The sequence below is a fragment of the Eptesicus fuscus genome, chromosome 6 (assembly GCF_027574615.1).
Source record: "Eptesicus fuscus isolate TK198812 chromosome 6, DD_ASM_mEF_20220401, whole genome shotgun sequence".
Lineage (NCBI taxonomy): Eukaryota > Metazoa > Chordata > Mammalia > Chiroptera > Vespertilionidae > Eptesicus > Eptesicus fuscus.
The window spans coordinates 9,377,572-9,400,141 of record NC_072478.1 but is presented as its reverse complement, the minus strand read 5'-3'; the positions used below and the strand labels follow the sequence as shown (position 1 = coordinate 9,400,141).

General features: G+C 44.0%; 1 protein-coding gene across 1 annotated transcript in view; it reads right to left on the bottom strand.

Annotated features, from left to right (window-relative positions):
- ADRA1A (adrenoceptor alpha 1A) overlaps positions 1 to 16,907 on the bottom strand; it is an 86,232-nt gene extending 69,325 nt beyond the window's left edge. Inside the window, exon 1 of the mRNA XM_008151449.3 lies at positions 16,025 to 16,907. Within this exon, the coding sequence (XP_008149671.1) occupies positions 16,025 to 16,907 (883 nt within the window). The remainder of the gene's footprint in view (positions 1 to 16,024) is intronic.
- Positions 16,908 to 22,570: the final 5,663 nt, after the last annotated feature.

The following is a 22,570-nucleotide window of genomic DNA, read 5'->3' as shown; positions in this document are numbered from 1 at the left end:
AAGCACACACACAAAGAAGCTGCTGTGCACAAGTGAACCCTTTTTCTTCCATCTCCTTCTCTGCCCCTATGGATGAATAGATCTGTACTCAACTACAACAATGACAATTATTTTCTTCTCTCCTAATTTGAGTCTGGCAGATTTGGACAGGGACCAAAGAGAGCCCATTAAAAATATTATAACGAGGTTGTCCTCTGTGAGGTTGAACAAAAAGAGAATTATTGTTCACGTGAAAAGATACAGCTGTTCAGTAGAGGGTATCAATCTGAGGAATCAGAGCAAAAGCCCATCTTTAAAAGAGTGATAGGGAAGAAAATCTCTAAGTTGTATTGAAATGACACTCAAGGAGCTATTGGGTTTGTAAAACAAGCATCAGCAATAATGAAGACGTTACAACGTGCTATAGAAATGGAGAGAAGTGGAGGGAATGTGAAGGATACTGAATATAACCAGTAAAATACAACACAAGCAAGAAATACAAATGGAAGTCATAAGAAAACGATGAATAATATAAGAAAAGAGCAAAAGAAAAAAGAGGGCAGGTAAAGGAGATCCAAAATATCGGTAGTATGGATTCCAAGAGAGAGTGAGCTGAGGAAGCTGTCCCTGGAGGATTAGCTTTAGCTCCGGGTGCTAACATGTGCACTGGGTTCCAGGAAGTAGCCCTGAAAACATAATCCCCCAAACTAGAAGTTTCCAGGAGACATTTTTAAATTTGATTAGGGAAACCATTCTATAAGCATATTGGCTAGCAAATAAATACATAAATAAAAAGAAAAGTTGACCAAAACAACAACACAACAATAAGCAAGTTGGCCTCAAGTCATTTATAAAGCATGAAATACCAAAAGACAAAGGAGTAACAACAGCATTTCGAACATTTTTTTACAAAGCATAACTCGACCTCTATGCTCAGAGAAGTTGTCTTTCATGTGCTTAAGCTCAGGCATGTAAGGGCTTAGAAAATGTGTTTTGCTTATGCCTTTATTGGTAAATTTTTATTTGGCATTATACAGTAACTTCTTTAATAGTAAATATTTTAAACCTTGTGGGTTATGCAGTCTCTGTTGCAACTACTCAACGCTGCCACTGGAGCATCTAGGCAGCCATGGATGATTTGTAAGCAAAGGGGCATGGCTGTGTTTCAATAAAACTTTATTTACAAAAACAGGTGACAGTTTGCTGGCCCCAGTTCACATGGGAGATAAAGTGAAATCCAGAGATCATGAGTGAGTAAATCACAGTATGTAATAACAGGGCAATTAGTATTACAATAAACTAAATTATAGAAAGATACAAAAGATAGAATAGGTACTACAAACATTTAATGGTAATGATATATATTTAAAATGCTATTAACCAGAAGATGTAAGTTTCAGAGAGGAGAGAAAATAGAAGTTTACATGGGCAATGGTGGGTGGTAGGCTAGTGGTACAAGAAAAATGAAGGTTAAAAAATGCATTTGAAAAGCTCAAAGGACACCTCTAGTAGAATTAAAAATAGGAGACAAGCTTTTCAAAATATTACAGAATTTAAAAACAAAGAAAATGATCCATTTTGCAAAAGACTAAAAGCATAAAACAAGAAGACAGAAATCAAACCAAATATATCTGTTATTGGGAATTAGTTAAATCCTTATTAAGAGACAAATAGCTATGAGCAACATAATTTGATGAACAAGAATAGATCTAGAGACAAATGGCAGGGGAGGGAGGGGCATTAGAGAGCAACCAAAGGACTTGTATGCATGCCTATTAGCATAACCAATGGACACAGACACTGGGCGGTGGGGGCTTGCCTGGAATGGGAATGGCTTGGTGCAGGGGGGTGGAGGAGAGAGGGTCAAGCGGGAGAAAAAGGAGACATATGTAAAACTTTAGACAATAAATAAATTAAAAAAAAGAGAGATACAAATAGCCAGATTAGATACACAGACTATGAAAAATCTATTTGATGCAAAATATACAAGCAGATATATAAAAATATGGGCAAAGGCATGTTGACAAATGCAAATAAAAATATATTAGCAATTACAATAGTATATTTTTAAATGTACTATTAAGGAAAAACAGAACAAAAAGTCTAAATAAAGATAATACTGACTCAATATTTTAAGTATCAAGCAACAACATAAACATATAAAGCAAAACCTGCTAAAATTATTAGAAATGATTAGGAGAGTTATTTCTAATAGCAATGGGAAGAGTTACCATACCTCCTTCAATACTTGACAATAAAGTAGATGATGGATAAAGGTAAAGAATAATGAAAAAGAAGATCTTAAAAACACCACCACTTAAAAGTTAGTTAATATATATATATATGTGTATACACACATATATATATATTAAACATGAAATATATTAAATATGGTACTTATTGATCATATATTAGGTCATAAAGAAAAACCTCAATAAATTCCACATTCTCTCACCACAATGCAGTAAATTTGAAATTACCAATTATTTTCAAATGAACAAACAACAACAAAATAAATTATTTCTTGTCTACAACAAAACAAAAGAGATATTCAGAGTAGAAACACAGATCAACTGGATGAGAGTACTACCTAGCAAAACAATAAGGGAAGGAACTCAAGTTTGCTTAGAGAGGCACGTATAACTGTGATTGTTATTAATCTTAGACAAGAAAGAATTAGAATACACCAACCAAACATTCTGCTCAGGCTAATATAAAAGAACAAAATATAACTCAAAAAAAAATCTAGAGATTAAATTAGTGCACTAGAAAACAGATGAAAATGATTAATAAATCTGAGACATAGTTTCTTTGGGGAAAAAAAAAACACACAATAACATAGCCCTGGCCGGGTAGATCATTGGTTAGAGCATTGTCCTGATACTCCAAAGTGGCAGGTTTGATCCCGAATCAGGGCACATACAAGAAGCAACCAATGAATGCATAAATAAGTGGAACGACAAATTGATGTTTCTCTCTCTCCCCCCTCGCCCTTCTTCTTTATCTCTCTCTAAAATCAATCAATAAATAAAAATTTAAAAAGAAAAACACACTAATAAAATAGATAACCTCCCAGGACATCTAAATGGAGACAGAAAGTAAACACAAATATATGATGTAGAAAATGCAAAAGATAGAAAAGAAAATATTTCAGAGTTTCCTGTAGAATTCTAAGCTAAAATGTTAAACCTCATTGAAAGGGAAAATGGAAAATAAGAAAACAAAGATTATCAAATCTGACAATCAGAATAACCCACTATCCATGGAAGAAATAGAAACCAGTCTCCAAAAATTGCATCCATAAAAGGAGCTATGCCCAAATGTTTTATGGGCAAGTTCTTTCAAACCTTCAAGGAACACATAATTCTTATGTTATTTAAACTGTTCCAGATTGTAGGGGGAAAAAAGTGTCACAGTTCGCTTCATAAAGTTAAAATAAACTTGATACCAAAATGTGACAAAGATAGCACAATACAATAAAATATAGTAACTGCACATAGAAATATAGACATAAAAATAAATATAAAAAAGAAAAAAACCAATAACAAAAAGGAAATATAGATGCAAACCAGAAATAAAATATTTAGCATAATGCAGTAACATAAAAAGGAATAATGCCACTTAACAGGTAGGATTTTATTCAATAATGTATAGAATAATATTACAAAATCACATTTATCAAATCAATGTCAACAAAAATCTTAATATTAATTGATATAAAAAAGCAGCACTTGATAAAACTAAAAATTCATTTTTTATTAAATTGTCCTATAAACTATAGAAAGATACTTCCTTGATATGAGGAAGTGTCTTGAATAATCAGTGTCATATCTATTGTCGAAATACCAAACAGCATTTCCCAATTTCATTATTATAATCAGTTTTCCAGGAGGTGGTAGTAGGTGTGATCAAAAGTGTAAACAATTTTCAAAAGAGGGAAAGGAGCAGAGGCAGGGCGAGGTGGAGGTGGACAAAGAGGGGGAGAATGGAAACATCCATAATAGTGTCAACAATAAAAATAAAGTTTAAAAAAAGTAGTTTGTAAAGCACATGGAGAAACATGTCATATTTCTTAACAGGAGGTTTCAGTGTGATAAAAATGTCACTTTTCAAATTAATCTGTACATTCCAAAACATTATGATTAACATGTGATGTGTGTGTGTGTGTGTGTGTGTGTGTGTGTGTGTGTGTGTGTGTTGCATTGGTGGGGGCAGAGGTATAACTTAACAACATGAGCTCAGAATTTTCCTGGAAGAATGAATGTGCAGGACGGACAAGAAAATTTTGAAAAAGAATATTCATCCAGGAACTTAAATGAGAAAATATTCAAATGTGTAAGGAAATCACAGTAATTAAAATAATGTGGCACCAATACTAGATTAGAGAGACAGATAAATGGAACCAAAAAAATTGGAGTCCCAAAATAGAGTCAAGATTCTAATATGAGTCAAGATTCTAATGTAATCTATTATTTTCAAATAAGACAGGAAAGAAGAGATTATTCAATAAGTCTTTTAAGAATAACTAACAATTTCAAAATAAATATAGTTAGACATCGCCTACCAATATACAAAAATAAATTCCAGGTGGATTACAAATGGTGCTGTAAGAGAGCTAGAAGATAGAGGTTATCTGACTGACATCACGGAAGATTTCTCTAAGAATCCCTGAGAAGGGCCAACCCATGAAAAAGGCATTAAAATATGTGACTACATACAAAAAATGTAAATGTCCATATATTGGTAAAAGCCACAAAAACAGCACAAGGACTATAGAGGCATTTAAGAAGATAAAGGTGAGAGTGAACTTGCTTTTTCGCACTCTTCACTCTGGGAGATGACACAGAAGGTCTACTGTATCTATTAAAGTGTGGCTGGGCAGAGAGCAAGCCTGGGCTGGCATGTTTGCGTGGTGTGGGGTGGCATGGTGTGGAAGGAGCCCACGGGGCTCTCCATACCTTGAGATAGAGATGGAACGTTGCTGAGGATTTGACTCAGGAGCTTGTAAAAGGTGATCATGGGAGGGGAGGGAGGAGGGACAAAGTGACTCCCTGACCAATGGCAACAGAGCAGGTGGCACCCCAGCCAGGATACATATGGAGTCACAGACAAACCCTGAGGGTCTGTTCTCACAGTGAGGACTGAGGGAGCCAGGTCATCAGACCGACAACAGTCCCCATGGAGCATCCTCAGACTCATTACGGAACAAGAGCATGATGGCTGGGACTAGCGCCAGCTAGACCGAACCCAACTCCCCAGTGCCGGGCACTAAAATCCACAATGAAGGGTCAGCCAAGGGTCCTAGTTTCCTGCCCCCTCCCAACTACCATGAGGCAATGTGAACCCCTGGGCCTGGTCAACAACTTAGCAGGCAAATCTGCAAGGCTGAGTAACCCAGAGAGGCTGAAATAATCGGATCTGATTGAGCTTCTCGGATTTAACTAAAATGTGTGTTTGTGTGTGTGTGTGTGTGTGTGTGTTTCTGTGGAATTTCATGAAAAATATCACATTGGTTTTTGGAAAATAAACAAGCTACGTTTTTCTTAGTACATCTGAATATAGTATGAGAAAACTGGCAATACAGTATATATAATAGATTGTGATTAATATCTTCACTCTATAAAATGGGTCAAACCTCAGAAGGTAGGTAGGGGAGGGTGGGGGTAAGGGGGAGAGATCAACCAAAGGACTTGTATGCATGCATATAAGCCTAACCAATGGACACAGGCACCAGGGGGGTGAGGGCAAGGGTGGGGGGTAGGGGGGGAATGGGGGGATAAGGACACATATGTAATACCTTAATCAATAAAGAAAAAATAGGGGGGGGGGGAATGGGCTTGCAAATAGAAAAGGAATTTTTAAAAACATACAACTTTATAAAATGTGGCCAAAAAGCACAGACAAGCAATTTCACATCCCCAAAGTCAACATATAAATGGACTAATAAAATATGGAAGGGGGATTATGCAAGTGCCAGATAGCAGGGCTGAAAGACAAGAGAACCTGCTAGACCAGGAAAAGGCCTTAGAAAAAATGTCCTCATCTGAACCTGAAACCTGAAGTAACAAAGCATAACAATACCTTCGCCCCTAAGCATTGTCTTCTTCAAAGTCACGACCTGCCTGCCTGCAGCCTGGTTTGGAAGAGTTGGCTATTGTTGCAAGCGCTGTTAAGACTCCTTGCAGATGTCTTCTGAGCCTGCAGCACATTCTTTTGGATAGATAGTAAATCTTCATTGACAGATGTGACTTGTGGAAAGAGCCACAGTTGATTTAAAGCCACGTCTGCTTATAGGACTTATCAGCGAAAGGCTTTCTCTTCAATGTGTTCTGGAGGCAATGACACAAGGGGCGGCCCGGAACTCCGCGGCAGCTCACGGAAATACATATTTTCAACCGCACGTGAGGGTTGTCTTGGCAGGATGTCTCTTCCCTGTCCGGGTAAAGGTCTCCCAACTGGTCTAGCCACAGTCTCCTTTTCACTAAGTGTCTGATTTCTTGAAATGTAGGCTTGATCGTGTCATCCCTGCTCCTGGTCATCTTCGGATAAAAATAAAAACTCATAGAATGGCTCTCAAGGCTTATTTGGCCTGGACTCTCTCTCTCTCCAGCTTCCTTTGACACCAGTTATCTCTTACCTTCTGGAAAATCTCATGACTATCAAGCCAGCCAGGTCAGAGTCTTTGCCCACTCTGTTCCCGCCTTTCTCCTGTTAGCCACTGAACACCTATTCATTCTACAGATCTCAGCTCATAGGTCAAGCCTTCCTTCCATACAAGCCTTTTCTGCCTCCCTGCCCAGGATCAGGCCTATCCACAGTATACATGTTCAAGGCACCATCCACATCCTCTTCAGTGTATGTAGTTTGGGATTTCTTATGTGGTTATCAAATTTATGTTTTTATCTCATGGAGATTATAAGCCTGAAGGTAGGCAAGGACCCCAACTGTTTTTACCCCATGCATAGCATAAAGCCCAGCACATGGGAAGTTCTCAATACATAACAACAGGTATGTGAAAGAAAACTGTTGTTTGATGTGCTTGGGAGGTAGATATGGTGCAAGATGGCCGCAGTAATCCTCCCTCCCGCTATGCACCTCCATGTTGCTCACCCGTCAGGAGATGAGTCTATTTCCTTGGACCTACTGACTTGTTGGCCTTGTAACTTGCTTTCACTGCAGAATGAGGAGCAGTGACGCTGGGTCTAGCTCTTCAGAAGCCTGGCAGCATCTGCCCTGACTCTCCTTGAGAGAACTGCCACATTGTAAGAAAGCTAGCCTAGACCACTGGAGCAAGAGAGGCCGCCGATTCTGACAGCCAGCCCCAACACCTGGACAGATTGGGCCTTGACTCATCCCCTCCTCACAGAATCACCAACCATAAAATGGTGTTGCTTTAAGCTTCTACATTTTGGGATGGCTTGTGGTACAGCAAGAGTAATTGAAAAACAGGTCTCTGATCTTAAAATTATAATGGTTCTTAGATTCTCTCCACACCATTATTTCCAAGAGATCAACCTTTTCCATAAGAATCAGGGGCCTGGTCCCTTTGTACCTGTGGTGAAGCAACACAATCTCTGCCTATCTTGGACATCCACTTGAGTCAGAGTCCTTATATATCATTTAGATGTCATTATATGTACTTGCCCTTCACTGTTTTTCACTTATTACCATCTGAAACTTTCCTATGAATTTGACTGTGCAGATTTTCAGCTCCATTAGGGCAGGGATTTGTTGGTCTTTATCTTCAGTGATTCTCTAGTTGCCTGGCATATAGTAGATGCTCAATAAAATTTTGCTGAATAAATGAATCATTCACTGCCTCCACCTGATAAGCCACTTGCCAGCTCTCCTTCCTCCAAATGTCCCTTTTTTTTAAGCCTCACCGGGGATATATATGTTTATTGATTTTAGAGACAGAGAGGAAGGGAGAGGAAGAGAAGGAAGGAGGGTAAGAGAGAAGAAGGGATGGAAGGGGGGAGGGACAGAGGGAGGGAGGGAGGGAGGGAGGGAGGGAGGGAGGGAGGGAGGGAGGGGGAAACACTGATCAGCTGCCTCCTGTATGCACCCCAACTGGAGATCAAAGAACCCACAGCCTAGGTATGTGCCCTGACCAGGAACTGAACCCAAACCTTTTTGTGTGTGTGTACACACGGATCGACTCGCCAACCAACTGAGCCACCCGGTCAGGGCCCCAAACATCCCACTTTAAACATATTCTCCCTTTTCACCACTGTGCTGTCTGCCCCTCCTTTTGAACATAATTCTCAAATATTCTAGGTCCACATGGGCCACAGCTCAGCCCAACACCGCCTCCTTTGATTTCTGACCCAATAACAATGGCCAGGTACAATGACAGTGCCTATTTTGTATGTAATGTGTCTGGAGTTCAGACACATAACTATGTGTTCAGTAACTGTGGCCCCTTCATCCCTTTCTCCCTGGTGCTCTCTCTTTCTCAGACCTCCAGGTGCGCCCACTGCTCATGGTGACATCCTTCTAGCGACATATGTCAGTCATGGTCTATGAACCATATGAATTCTGATAAGATTACCAGCTTCCCTGTGCAGCATCGCCTATTTCATGAAAAAAAACTGCGGTTTAAATCCCAGACTAACACTTCCTCCACCCGGTACACTTCCTCTGGGACCAGTGGTCTCCAGACAGAGGATGAAATAGGCAGAGATGCTACACACACTTCTGGGGCCTGATCTTCCCCGTGAGGCACATTGCTCACCCTTTCTTCCTTTAGATGTGGAAGCCTAACCCCTTCATAGTCTCTGTATTCGTTTCCGTGACCAAAATCTGTTTTTCAAAAAACATTCATTCTAAGGTATCGGTGATGGATAGAAACTTCAAACGTGATTCCTCTCCCATGAAGGGGTTCTGAATTTCAACCAAACACTTAGGAGGCAACAAGAAAACAAGACCAGTAACACTTAGACTTGAGAGCAGGCAAGTCAGATTCCTTCCAGTAATCACACTGTTCAGTCCAACAACCAGCCCAGCCCTGGCGGGGAGTGGGGGGAGGGGTGGGGGGGCAGGGGGGGAGCAGCTGTGGAGGAAGGGAGTATGGGGTCAGTGAGGAGACAGAGCCTTTTCATAGTATAGAGGAGAGACCTTCGGTGATGAAATGGAGAGTACTCACTCACCCGTTATCTTGAGCTTAGTCCTCTGCACGTGGGTGCTTCACTTTTCAGCTTTATATATCACATTCAACTGTGCCCTGGTTTTAATTTCTATCTTACTGTTCTCTGACAGCCTAGCACAGACCGATAAACTCTTCTTCCCAAGAGAATACTTGTTTTTAAGAGCTCATGTCCCTTGTGTGTGATAATATAATGACATAGTTATTCTTCTGTACACATTTTGCATGAAAAATGTACTAAAAAAAAACAATAACATCTCATTGGTGGCCCAACAGAAGTAATTAGCCTTCAAAGTCCTGCTTAATCAACAGCAATATTTCTAGAAGCTTCCACAGCGACCTTCAGACATGATTAACTGTTATATTTCTCAGCCCTGGTAATAGTGCTTTGAGGATCATTTTCACAGACTTGTGATATTTGTTCCTAATTTGTCTCCTTAAATAGATTGTGAGGCCCTTGATGGCCCGGAATGTGCTTTATTTATCCTTTTATTCTGTTTAATTCCATGCCTGCTATTTACTATTCAGTCAATAAATCCTGGAAGATATAGTATTTTACTTATTTGGTGTCAAAAAGAAACTGTGCTCCACAGACTTGGTGGGTTTAGGGCTCTTTCACCCTCCTGAGCAACTTAGTTGAATACTGTTAACTATAAATATTCAATTTCCTCCTGTCACACCACATTATTAGGATTTAAAGGAAGCCCAGTGATTCCGGGTACTCCTCTCTTACTACAATTCCCTTCCATCATAACATCTTCACCTCAACATTACTAACTCCCCAAGAGATCAGATACAAGAGGGAGGCTTAGATCAGATTCCCCTTCCTCTAGGGGACCTCAGGACCCAGCCCATCTTGCTCAGCTTGGTCACCACTAGAAGTCCCATGCTCCCAGTCACCTATCATCACCTGAGCTTTTTCCATCTGACTCTGTATGACCCCTAATCCGATCCAGTTTATGTCCCTTCACTACCACCTCCTCTTCACTGTGATCCCTAGATCTAGTCATCAGCAACAGTCCCTATTAATCCCCAGCCTCTTAGCTGTTAGAGAGCAACATACAACTTTCTTGACTGGGCTTTAAATGTATGACCACAAGTCTCGAACAGGACTCCTCAGGACTCTACTAAATTTCTATAATCTATTCACTTTCTCACTTCAAAGGTTAATATTTCACATCTTCTTTTGCTCCTCAAACAACCATCATTTTCTATTCCTTCCCCCCTGTGTTTTCTCATCACTTCTCAACCCATTTGGGCATTGAATCCCATCTCCTCCCTTGCATGTACCATCGGCATTTTTCTATTCCATCATTCCCATCAGAGTATAAACATGATATTCCATTTCCCACCTTTGAAAATTCTCTCTAGATCCTTTCAGCTACACTCTATTTCTCAGCTCCACTGTCTAGCAAAATCTTTCCAAAGAGTTGTCTATTTCACTGTTGCCACTTCTTCATTTTCCATTCTCCCTAGAAAGCACACAATCAGGCTTGTTTCCATCACTCCACTGAGACTATTACCCTCAAAGGACCTCTTCATATCGACACAGACTTGCACTTGGCCAAGCCCAGTGTTGATTCCCAGTCCTCCTCTGACTTGGTTTGGCAGCTGCATGGGACACAGCTGATTACTCTTGTCTTCTTGAAACATTTCCATTCAGTGTTGGGGAACATCACAGTCTCCTCCCTGGCCACTCTTCAATATCTTTTGCTGGTAGGTTCTCCTCCTTTTCCTAACCCTCAGACATCGGAATGTCCCAAGACTCAGCTCAGACTTTTTCTGCCTTTTCTCTTCATACTTTCTCTCTTGTAGATGCTTCCATTTCTGTGGCTTTAAATATATTGATATGTCCTAGATTTCTATAGTAGCACAGCTTCTCCTCTTAGCTACAATTCATATATCTAATTACCTACTGGGCATCACTACTTCTGTGTCTAATGGACCCTTCTCAACATGGGGTCTACAAGATAAGCACTCATCCTCCATACTCCTACCAGCCCTCACAACACTATCACCCTCCAGTTTTCTCAATCTCAGTAAAATGCACTATTTACCCAGTTATGGAGGCCCCAGACCTGGAAGCTATATTTAATACCTCTATTTTTCTCATGTACCTATGTGCAAACTTGTCAGCTCTACTTTGAAATGAGTACTGAACGTGATCACTTCTCACCACCTCCACCTGTTTCACCTGAGTGGAGTCATCAAGACCTTTCTCCCCTTGACTTCTCCAATAGCCTCCTAACTGAACTCCTGGCTCCCACTCTCACCCCAAACAGTCCACTCTCCACCCAGAATCCTGAGTGATCTTTTCAAAACAAGACCAGCCACTCACCTGCTAAAAGTCCCTCCAATAGAACGGCTTCCCATCATAATTAGAATGATATGCAAATTCTACTTTGGTCTCACAAATGCACAGTACTCTGACCTTGTCTATCTCTTCAGCCTCTGTTTGAACTTGTCTTCCCCCTCATTCTCTTATAGTTCAGCCACACTGGCCTCTTTGTTCAGCCTTGAACAGGTCAAGTTCTTTCCAATTTCTGCACTGGCTGTTTGCTCTGCCCAGAAAGCTCTTCCTCCAGACTTTGCAAGTCTTGCTCCTCACTTCAATCGGGTGTGTGCTCAAACATCACCGCTTCAGAGAGGACTTTCCTGACCTCCCAGACAACCCCCACGTTGTCCTGCTACTCCCTAACCTCTTATTCTGTTGACATTTTAAATAGAGCATATCAATCCTGAATTCTTTTTTAATATTAAATGAACTTTATGTTATCTTTATTTTTAATGAAGTTATTTTAAAATACTAACTTAAAATTATGTTATATCTACTTGAATAAGAGGAATTGTAGCATCAATTAAATAACAGTAGCTAAACAAAAATAAAATCATCAAAATAACCTTAAAGAGAAAACAATATAGATGTTCTGAGTGGTTGTGGATGTCCAGGACCCAGCTGCTGTGGAGACTGAGTCAAACATGCAGGTGACCCTGGATTCTTGAGCTCTTACTGCAATACCCTCCTCCTTCCTGGGGGGCCTAATGACCCATGGGATCCCCTGACTCTTCTGGGTCTCTGTGGGCTGTGGGTGGAGCAACAGGGCCACTTGGGAAAGGCTGGACCTTGGATTCGACCTTGGCCAGCATTTTTGCCTGTTGCGATCATTTTCTTTCCTCACCTCCATGAGCTTTCTCTCAACCCACATGGCTGTGTTCCAGCTCTCTTAAGCCCTTTCGCATATAAGACAATCTTTTTTCCCTTGGTAGGAAGTGCTTCTCTCCAGTTCCTTGCCCAGGTCTTCTGCCATCTTCCCGTAGGTTGCAAATCTGATATGCAGAGTGCATGTATCTACAGACATGTTGAGAAGTTACTTGTCCATTTCTAAGCCACTCGTTTCCTCCTCGGTTTTTTCTGAAGTTGTGTTAAGTGATCTTCACATGACTCGGGCAGAATTTGAAGCTTCAGCTTCTGCTGCTGAGTCTCACTTTCTAGGTTTGAATTTTCATGCTGCAAAGATGCTTCCTCAAATTGGAGATTGGTTGTCTGTCCTGAGAGCTCTTCATTCACTTGCTTTTCTTCCCACAATTGTCAGCCTATTTTGTGTTGTTCCTCTTCGGGACTTTGAAGGGACACATTGAAGACGGCATTACCAGGGACACTCTTCAGATCAACTTGCGACCGAAGAACAGGGTGATCACGGTTTTCCGCTTCCCTGTTTTGTTGGACCTGCCACTTCATGTGACTTGGGTGACCTCTAAGGAAATCAGGCGAAGGGACGGTCTGTGGCAGTTTTTCAGCCTCTGATATTACTTGGCTGATTTTGTCCTTCAGAACCTGCTCTGTTTCTGTGTTTGGCTCCAGCCTGTCTTTCTCCTGCTCCTTTTCCTGGACTCACTAACTCCACCTCATATTGGTGGAGCAGTGGCGGACTTTCTGAAAAATGAATGTTTTCATTAAATAATTTTTTATTTTCTTCCGAAGTTGCTCTCCATGGATTTCTGATGCTTTTGAGATGGCTTTTCAGGTCAGCTGGAAAGTTTAGGAGACCGGCTCTTCCATGCATTTGCAGAGTCGACCTTGTCCTGAAGTGGCAACCTGCTCAGGTCTGTGTTCAGTGCTAACGAGCACAAGGCCTGGCCTCCACGCAGGCAGCCTGAGAGAGTCCTCGGCTCGTGTCACGGGTTCAATATTCTCACGACGCCTCCCACAGACTTCATCGGGGCAGAACACCTTTAGCCTAGTGCCCTCACATTCCTAAAGTGTGCCACCTCCTTACTATCAAAGACACCCCCACACAGCACAGACCGGGATCTCCCCGGGAAAGGCACGGAGACCCGGGACGTGTCTCGAGCTCTCAGAAGTCTCCAGCAGAGCATCGCACAGGAGCTCCAGGACCCGCTGGGAGGTGGATGCGGTGGCAGACAGCAGCTTTCCGTGGCTGGTCGGGCTCACAGCTCTGCCTCCGAGTGCCAGTGTCCTGTGGGCCACAATTGGCCACTCAGAATCCTCCAAGTTCTGTCACTAAGGTAAACAGATACCCAGCAACCCGGGAAGACCAGTTGGGCTGGGGGAGGGGAGGACAAGGGTTCTTGAAAACAGTTTCCCCTAACTGCGCTGAAATAGAAAGTGACCTCATGTCTACAGGCACTGGGGCAGGTGGAGGGCCGATTGCAGTCTGGAGCACAGAGTTCACATATATGCCTTTGACTCTCCCATAAAGTGTCCCTTACTACTAATACCTTGCATTAATGTGGTGCATTTGTTACAACTGATGAACCAATATTGTCATATCATTATCAACAAAAGCCCATAGTCTACATTAGAGTTCACCCTTTGTGTTTTATAGTTCTGTGAATGAATAATGTCATGTATGCACATTACATTATCATACAGACTAGTGTCACAGCCCTTAGAATCCCCTGTGCCCCACCGACTCATTCCCTCCCTCTTTCCTCTTGAACCTCTGGAAACCATTGATGGCTTCCCTTGTTCTGAAATCTGATCTGTCTGATATTAATATATCTACTCTTGCTTGCTTTCTGTTTTTTAATTTTTCAATTACAATTAATATTCAATAGTATTTTATATTAATTTCAGGTGTATTATCCTGAATTCTTAGCCTATATTTATTTGTTCATGTCTATCTCCTCCCAAAGAATGCAAGCATCTTACTGGCAAGGACTTTTGCTCCTTGTTCATTCTAAGCATCTAGAACAAGTGCTCAATAAATACTTTGCTGAGTGAACGGATGCAAGAATAAATGCTCAAACTTCAGGAGGAAGTAAGAGATGAGATGTAGAAAGGTAGGCAATAATGGAGGGATGAGGACCTATATGTAATACCTTAATCAATAAAGAAATTTAAAAAAAAATGTAGGCAAGCTGGCAGAGGCTCAGGTAAAGAGTGTTATTTAAATAAATTCAAAGCTGTGAAGTACTTCCAGGAGCAGAATAAGCAATAATAATGGACAGACACAAAGGGAGGAGAGGCAGAGGACTCAGAAGGGCCTCTGTTGGAAGGAAATTTCTGCAATGATGAAATAGTCTCTATTTCTGCTGTCCTAAAACAATAGCCACTGGCCACAGGTGACTACTGAGCACTTAAAATGTGGCTGGTGGGACTGAGGAACTGAATATTAATTTTCTTTCACTTTAATTTGCATTAAATAGTCACATGTGGCTGGTGGCCATGGTATTAGACAGGGAAGCTCTAGAACCTGAAGAATCCCTCCCCCCCAGGGTAACTTCAGGATAACAATGCATACCTCACATTGTGAATTGTTGAGAGGATTGATGCAATAAAAAGCCTTGTTAAATGTCTGAAACAGAGGTGGCCCGCAAAAAATTTATAGCTGCTATTATTACAGCATTGCAAATTAAAGTACTTTTAAGTACATGCCATTTAAATGTGGCTCTAACGCGCTGGAAACAGGCTTTTAATAATTGTTATCGTAATTTTTTTTTTTGTTTGCTAGAGTTAGAGGATAACCAATGTGTAGGTCTGTCTATATTTGAGCTCACAAACTAAAAATAGCAAACAACCATTTTGGGATCTCAGGAAGGCCTTTTCAGTGATAAGTGACTATTCCAAGTGGATCCACTTGCTGATACTTCTAATGAGCTAATTAGTTTTAACAACAGCTAATTTAGCATTTGCAAAAACTGGATTTGTAACATTACTGTATTATTTTCAAACTTTGTCTTCTGCAACTTCCCGAATGCTTTGGATAAGAGTAATGTTAACTTTAATACTTACTATTAAAATAAAGGGACAAGTATTTTATTACTGGAAACATTATGATGAACTCTTTAAAGCTTAAATTGATTTAGACATAAAATTATTTTTTTCCTTGTCAGAGGCTCACCATACTTTCTTCCATACTGAATCCAGAATATAAAATTAACACAGATATGTAGTATAAGCAGACCATTATAATGAACCCTTAGGAATAATCTAACCTAATAATAAAATTACACATTTGTTCAAGATAAGCATGGGCATATGTTTAGGCGAAGAGAAAGTGCAGTCCTTAGCAGCAGAGGTGGACATGGCATTCCACAGACCCTGCCTACGTGCTGGTGGAGACTCAGATCGAATGAGGGCTTAAAGGTACGGAGAAAAGTTGACATTCTTATTAAAGAGGCCAATTAATCTGCATCACTCGGAAACCACTTCACCTTACTTGAAAAAAGTGCCCTGGGACATAATATAAATGAGATTGGAGTAGAAAGGGAACGGAAATTCACTTTTCTAGGAAGAAGCCTTCCCAAACTGCCCTCCTGGCTTTGCTGTTTGAAATGCAGATCCTTTCTGGCCCAGCCCCGCTGTGAGGCTGAGGTAGCAGAGCAGGAAGAGGGCGAAGACCCTACACACTAAGATGAGATGTGGTGAAGACTTACCGATGGGCATCACCAAGAAAAAAGGCAGCCAGCAGAGGACGAAGCAGCCGACCACGATGCCCAATGTTTTGGCGGCTTTCTTCTCCCGAGAAAACTTGAGGAGTCTCACGGAGAAGTGCGCTTTGTTCCTGGCGCTGGGCATCCCCCTGCCTCCCACCGGGGCATTTTTCCGGTGGATGCGGAGCGTCACCTGCTCCGAGTCCGACTTGTCGGTCTTGAGGCCCGACTTGAGGCCCCGGCTCTCCCTCCGGGCCACCACGTAGACCCGGCAGTACATGACCAGGATGATGGCGAGCGGCACGTAGAAGGAGCCCAGCGCCGAGAAGAGCACGTAGCCCGGCTCCTCGGTGATCTGGCAGATGGTCTCGTCCTCCGGGGCCGGCTGCCTCCAGCCGAACAGCGGCCCCACGGAGATGACGAGGGAGAGCGCCCAGACGCAGAGCAGCGCCAGGAGCCCCCTCTTCTGGGTGACGATGGTGGGGTAGCGCAGCGGGTAGCTCACGCCGATGTAGCGGTCAATGGAGATGATGCAGAGCCCCAGGATGGACGCGGTGCAGCACAGGACGTCCACCGCTGCCCAGATGCTGCAGAAGACTCTGCCGAAGGCCCAGTAGCCCAGGATCTCGAAGATAGCGGAGAAGGGCAGCACGGTGGACGTGAGCAGGAGGTCGGCCACCGCCAGGTTGACGATGTAGTAGTGCGTGACCGAGTGCAGGTGCCGGTGGCAGGCCACGGAGAGGATCACGAGTATGTTGCCCAGTACCCCGAAAATGATGAGGCTCCCTAAGATCACCCCGAGCAGGATGGCCTTGGAAATGTTCACCGCAGCCGGCGGGTGAGTGCAGTTGGAGCTGTCTGAGGCATTTCCAGAGAGAAACACCATGGTCCTAAGCCGGCCGGGCGAGGTCCGGCTCTCGACGGCCACCCCCGGGCGGGGGGCGGGGGCGGAGGCGGGATCGAGGGAGCCGGGAGTCAAAAGGTCTGGGCTTGGGGGAGCCTTGCCCGCTGGGGTTGGCCGGAGGTGACCGAGAGCGCGCCGATGGGAAGCAGCCCCAGCCAGCCCTGGAGACTCTCGGAAGGCCACGCCAAGGGGCAGGGCATTAGAGGCGACATGGCCGGGGCGAGCGGGGTTGTCCGCGGACGCCCTCCGCCCGCTGCTTCGGACCCAGACCCCAACTCCCTACCTCCAGGAGGCTTGGCGCCAAGCTCGAGGAGACAAGTTGCAAAATGCGGTCCCGGATTTATGCGAGTCCTCTATTCTGCTCTGTCTGATGCGTCCCGATGAGAAGATTCCGCATTCTGCACATCCTTTGGGATTCTAAAATCCAGCGCCAGTCTCCCCCGCAACCCACAAGCAAGTAGCGGTCTGCCGTCGACTCCTAAAGGCGGGGACCTTTGACATCTGGACCCTGCTCCCGGCCCGCAGTTACCCACCGGGTGGCTGGCCCGCCGCAGACCCAGCTCCTAGGCGCGCGGGCGCGGGGACGTGGATGCGCACTGTTTGCCAAGCCCCAGGGTCGTTAGCCGGCGTCTTCCTGAAAGAGCGCAAAGAGACAGGCGGGGAGTAAGCCAGGCGCACGGGGATCGAGGTCACGGCGGATCGAGGTCGTGCCGGGCTCCACGAGGAGGACCCGGCTGGGAGCGCGGCTGGCTCTGCGGTGCCGGAGCGGCTGGCCCTGCCGCAACAGAGGGCCCGCGGGAGGGGCTCCGCGCGCAGTGCCCCCGCCGCTGGGAGCCCGCCCGGGCGCGCTCCTCCGCGCCACCGCAGGGTCCAAATCCGAAGCAAACAAATCCCAAACTGCAGCTCCTGGCGGCCGGGTGACGGCGAGATTAAAATCCCCGAAGCCCGCGAGGCGCTACTGCAGCTGGCGAGTGTGTCTCCCCAAACTGAGCGAGTGGAACGGAGGATCTACCCGGCTGCCCTCTGAACAGGTTGCTTCACAGCCACCTGGAGGGGCGCGCGGGGGGCGGGGGGGGGGGGGGGCGGGAACCGCTGCGTCCTGCGGACCGCAGTGCCACGCGCACGCTCGTGCCGGAGGAATTCACACTTGGACGTGCGGAGCGCCTGGGTTTGTCCACCAGCCGCGTCGGCCTGGGAGTCCGGTCACGAGCAAAGCCGGATGGGTCCCCAGGGCTGAACGCGACCTAGGTCAGTCCAGGATTCCTTTCCAATCCACAGGGTCAGAGGTCCCGGAGGACCCGAGCCTCGAGCCACACCCAGGTGGGCTGCTGGGGTACGGCGGGGAGGTTGGAGGGGAGAGGGGGAGCTTCAGTCTGCTGAAGAGGCTTTGCAAGTGGCCGTCACTGCGAATGTGGTAGGCGTGAAAATCAAGCCCGCACGCCAGTGGACAGAGGATGTCCTGGATATTCTGGGAGGCGGGGGGGGGGGGGGGGGGGAATGGGGGGACAGGGTCAGTGTGGGAAACCTAGGTTCCCACAGCTGCAAGCCCACCGCAGGAATCAGGCAGGAGTGAGAGGAGTGGGGACCCATCTTGACTTCTAAGGATTCTGGGATTGGGCGCCGAGGGGGGACCCCAGACAAAGGCTACTGTGAAATCACAAGTTCAAGAGCTCACAGGTGGTAATAAAAACAAGCAATAGCAGACACCCTTTCCCCCATACACACCTCGGGGTACTACATACGGGGATTAAAACACACTTATGAACTAAGAGGTAACTTCCCAGAATATATACGGAAAACAGGGTGGGGTGGGGCTACAGGTGTCAGAGCAGGTGGAAAATGCCAGAGGCACTCGGGAAAGCGGGGGGTCCGCTCACGCGGAGGCCAGGCCGAGGGCCATTTGCCGTCACCCTCCCGGCCCTGCCCGGACGCCCGCGCCCCGCTCCCTCCCTCACTCACCTGGAGCCCCCACGCTGAGCCGCCGCCGGCGCTGCCGAGCTGACGGGATTTCTGCCCCAGGAGCAGCCCTGCCGCCTCCTCTCTTGGGGAGAAGGGACCGGCTCTTCCAGGAACCAATTCCCCGTCCTTTTGCACCCGCTGACTCACCCCTCCACCGCTAATGTCTTTAAGCGCCTGACTCGCTATCCTTTACCTGGGGACTTTAAAATAAAGAGTGAAAATAGCAAAGAAAAAAAAAATACAGCTGATCAGTAACTGCACATTCACCCTTTTAATATTCAGCTCCCAGAAATCAGCAAAGAGCTGGCAAGGAACTTTGCAGATCTCGCTGACGTAACAAGGCAGTAGCCCCAGCGAGTAGCGATCTCCTGCAGTTACCGGTACTCTGCAGCCCAGGCACATGCGCAAAGCCGTATTTTTTAAATCTTGCCTTGAGAGGCTTGGGTTCTCGCTTTGGGTGATGAGGACACAATGCAATATACAGATGATGTATTACAATATTGTACACTTGAAACGTATATAATTTGATTAACACTTGAATTAAGGTCTGTTAAAATCAGGAAGAAGCATATAGTTATGCCAAATATGCAAGCAAATTACATTATCTGAAGATGTTTTAAGATGCAAGTAAAATCAAATAAAATTAAATAAATCTGTAATAAAATTCTAATTCCAGGAAGATAAAGTGAGCATATCTATAGATTTAAAAAACAGTATAGTCTGGCGGTGTGGCTCAGCGATTGAGCATGGAACCATGAACCATGAACCAGGTTGGATTCCCAGTCAGGGCACATGCCTGGGTTGTGGGCTCTAACCTCAGTAGGCGGTATGCAGGAGGCAGCCTATCATTGATGTTTCTATCTCTCTCTCCCTCGCCCTTCCTCTCTGAAATCAATAAAAAGATATTTAAAAATAAAAAATAAAAGCAGTATAGTTTCACTGTAGTTTCTTACATAGTTTAGTGTTTTTGAAGTGCCACATAATTTTTTCCAGTTTTCATAAGAAAATATATCCTTTAAAGGAGAGTTACTTCCCTTTAATTCTCTTTGATTTATTAATAGTTGGAGCATGAAAGGCTGACATCACCAGACTTGTTTACTTCCATGTTCTGCTTACCTTACAACTGAATAAAGCTATATATGTTCTGTAACATTGGAGAAATGCTAACGTTTTCTGCATACTAATTCCCACCTCCTATGTCATCTTTCATTTTCATCTATTCAGATAAGACACACTGTTTTCAAAATATTTACTAGGTTCCCTTAAACCTATAACAAATAGATAACTTTGTTATGCACTTGAATTCCTTCACTTGAACGGAAGTTTATTAATATTATTACCTTTTCCAAGGGAGATATTTGGAAGGCTCCCTCTTTTTTAGCAATATACCTCAAAATGTCCTGGAGGAATGCCCATGGGAGGATCAGGGGGCTCTGCTTCATTGAAGACCTAATATTTACATTGAATATTATTTTATTTGACTTTACTATTATTTTAAAACATATACACAAATGACTAGGTCATCCATAAACTGAATTTTGTATTGTGCAGGAAGTACACTGGGTGAGGAGACAGTAAACCCAGGTTCACTCTAATTACCACATCACGTGCTGTCTCTCTGGGACTCAGTCCCCTCTGTTGGAGAAGGCTGCACTGCAATGCTGTGTGACGCTTACATTTTTTTATCAAATGTGCATATAATGTCTGTTGTTCAGAAACCTCATCCATCAGAGGGATTTATTATGGTTCCGTTTCATATTCATTAGCCTTATACCATGAATTCGCGTGCTCTATTAATATCTGTTCCATGGCACACAAGGGAAATAGTGTTATCGACAAGAAAAGCGACTGAAAATTGCTCAGCTTTGCAAGGTCAGTATGTACAAAAGTCTTTGGAACTCCCAGTCCCTTCCCCAATGAACAAGCATGCTCACAAATCCTCTCCTTCCGTGGCAACTAACTAGCTAGTGCCAAGACTGGGAAGAGTGGCTCCTTAATTCTAGCCTATATGCTACCAGGCAGGTCTTTTAGGTTAGTTCTCAGCCTATAAACATCAATCTTTGAGAAGTTAACTCTTAGAACCATTTTTCTCTCAATAATCATAGACCCACAAACAGGAAACTAGCCATTTATTGGGGATTCTTTAGAGAATAGTTGAGTAAAAAAAAATAATAATAATAAAATAGTAAACAAAAACCACATTTAAAATAAAGTAAGGAGGCCAGAAGGGGGAGCTCTCATGCCCTACCATCATTGCCAAGCACAACAGGGAGAACTATTTTTTATTTATTTTTTGTTAAACCTCAACCGAGGATATTTTTTCCATTGATTTTTAAAGAGAGTGGAAGAGAGGGGAGAGACAGAGAGATAAACATCGATGTGAGAGGAACACATTGATTGGTTGCCTTCCACATGTGCCCCAACCAGGACCAGGGATCAAGCCTGCAACCAAAGTACATGCCCTTGATGGGAATAGAACCCGGGACCTTCAGTCCACAGGCCTATGCTCTATCCACTGAACCAAACTGGCTAGGGCAGGGAGAACCCTTTGTAATAGCCCTCCCAACTTCTCCCTCTACCCATAAAAGTTTCCTCTCTTTAGTTTTAGTGGATTTGCACATGGCCTGCCATGGTTGCATGTTCTGGACTGCAATTCGTTGTTGTTCCAGAATTAACCCATTTGCTGGAGAAATATCTGGCTGACTTTTTGTTTGTCAACAGTTGGCATGGATGTTCCAGAAAATGTTGAGTAAGACCCAGGGGGAGGTGGAGTAAAGAAAGAGTGGGCTGTGGAATCTTAAAGATGCTCACCCTGACATCCTATAAGACCAGGGCAAAACTCAGCTTCTCTGAACCTTGGTTCCATAATTTTTAAAGGGAGACAATAAAAGCCCCCAGGATGGTTATTAGGACTGAGTGAGATTATATTGTGTGAAGCTTATTAAAACTCTTGCTATAAATATTAGCCCTTTCCCTTTTTGCTCATTTTGTGTGCTACTTTAAACACACGTCTAATCCAGAGTGGTTCAAATTCCACACCTGACATAAGCACAATGCATTCAGCTGGAGAAATATGAAAAATGACCCGAGAATTACGTTTGGAGTGGGTGAGCTGCTCCTGGCCACTGCCTCCTCCTCCTTTTCTCCCTACTCCCCCTTGTCCCACATCTTGAAGGTCCGTGCATATATGTGTGAACACTGCAGTCTGATCATCCTGGCAGCTGCCTTTTGGCCTTTGGCTTAGAGGTGCACATACTATGATGTGGTCTGCCCTAAGAAGGGAGGGGAGAGACAGAGAGAGAAACATTGATGAGCCCAGGAAAAAAGTCTAAATGTCCTGAAAGGTGTTTTGTTGATGTTTTCAGTTCTTCAACAAATTTTATTTCTTTTGAGAAAGGAATGGATTTTGAGGAGGAAAAACAAGGAGCAGAGAGATATGGAATAGAAAATAAATACAAATGTAAGCTGTTTCGCTAATTGTTTTTACAATCTCAACAAATGAGTACAGAGAATGCCCTGTAGAAAATCCTATATAATAAAAGGCTAATATGCAAATTGTCCCGTCAATCAGGAGTTCAACCGGGAGTTCAACTGGGAGTTAGACCAGGGGGCAGGGCCAGCCGGCCAACTGCCCAAGGCCCCTCCCCCTGGCTGGCCATTCCCCCAATTGCCCCCCTCACCCTGAT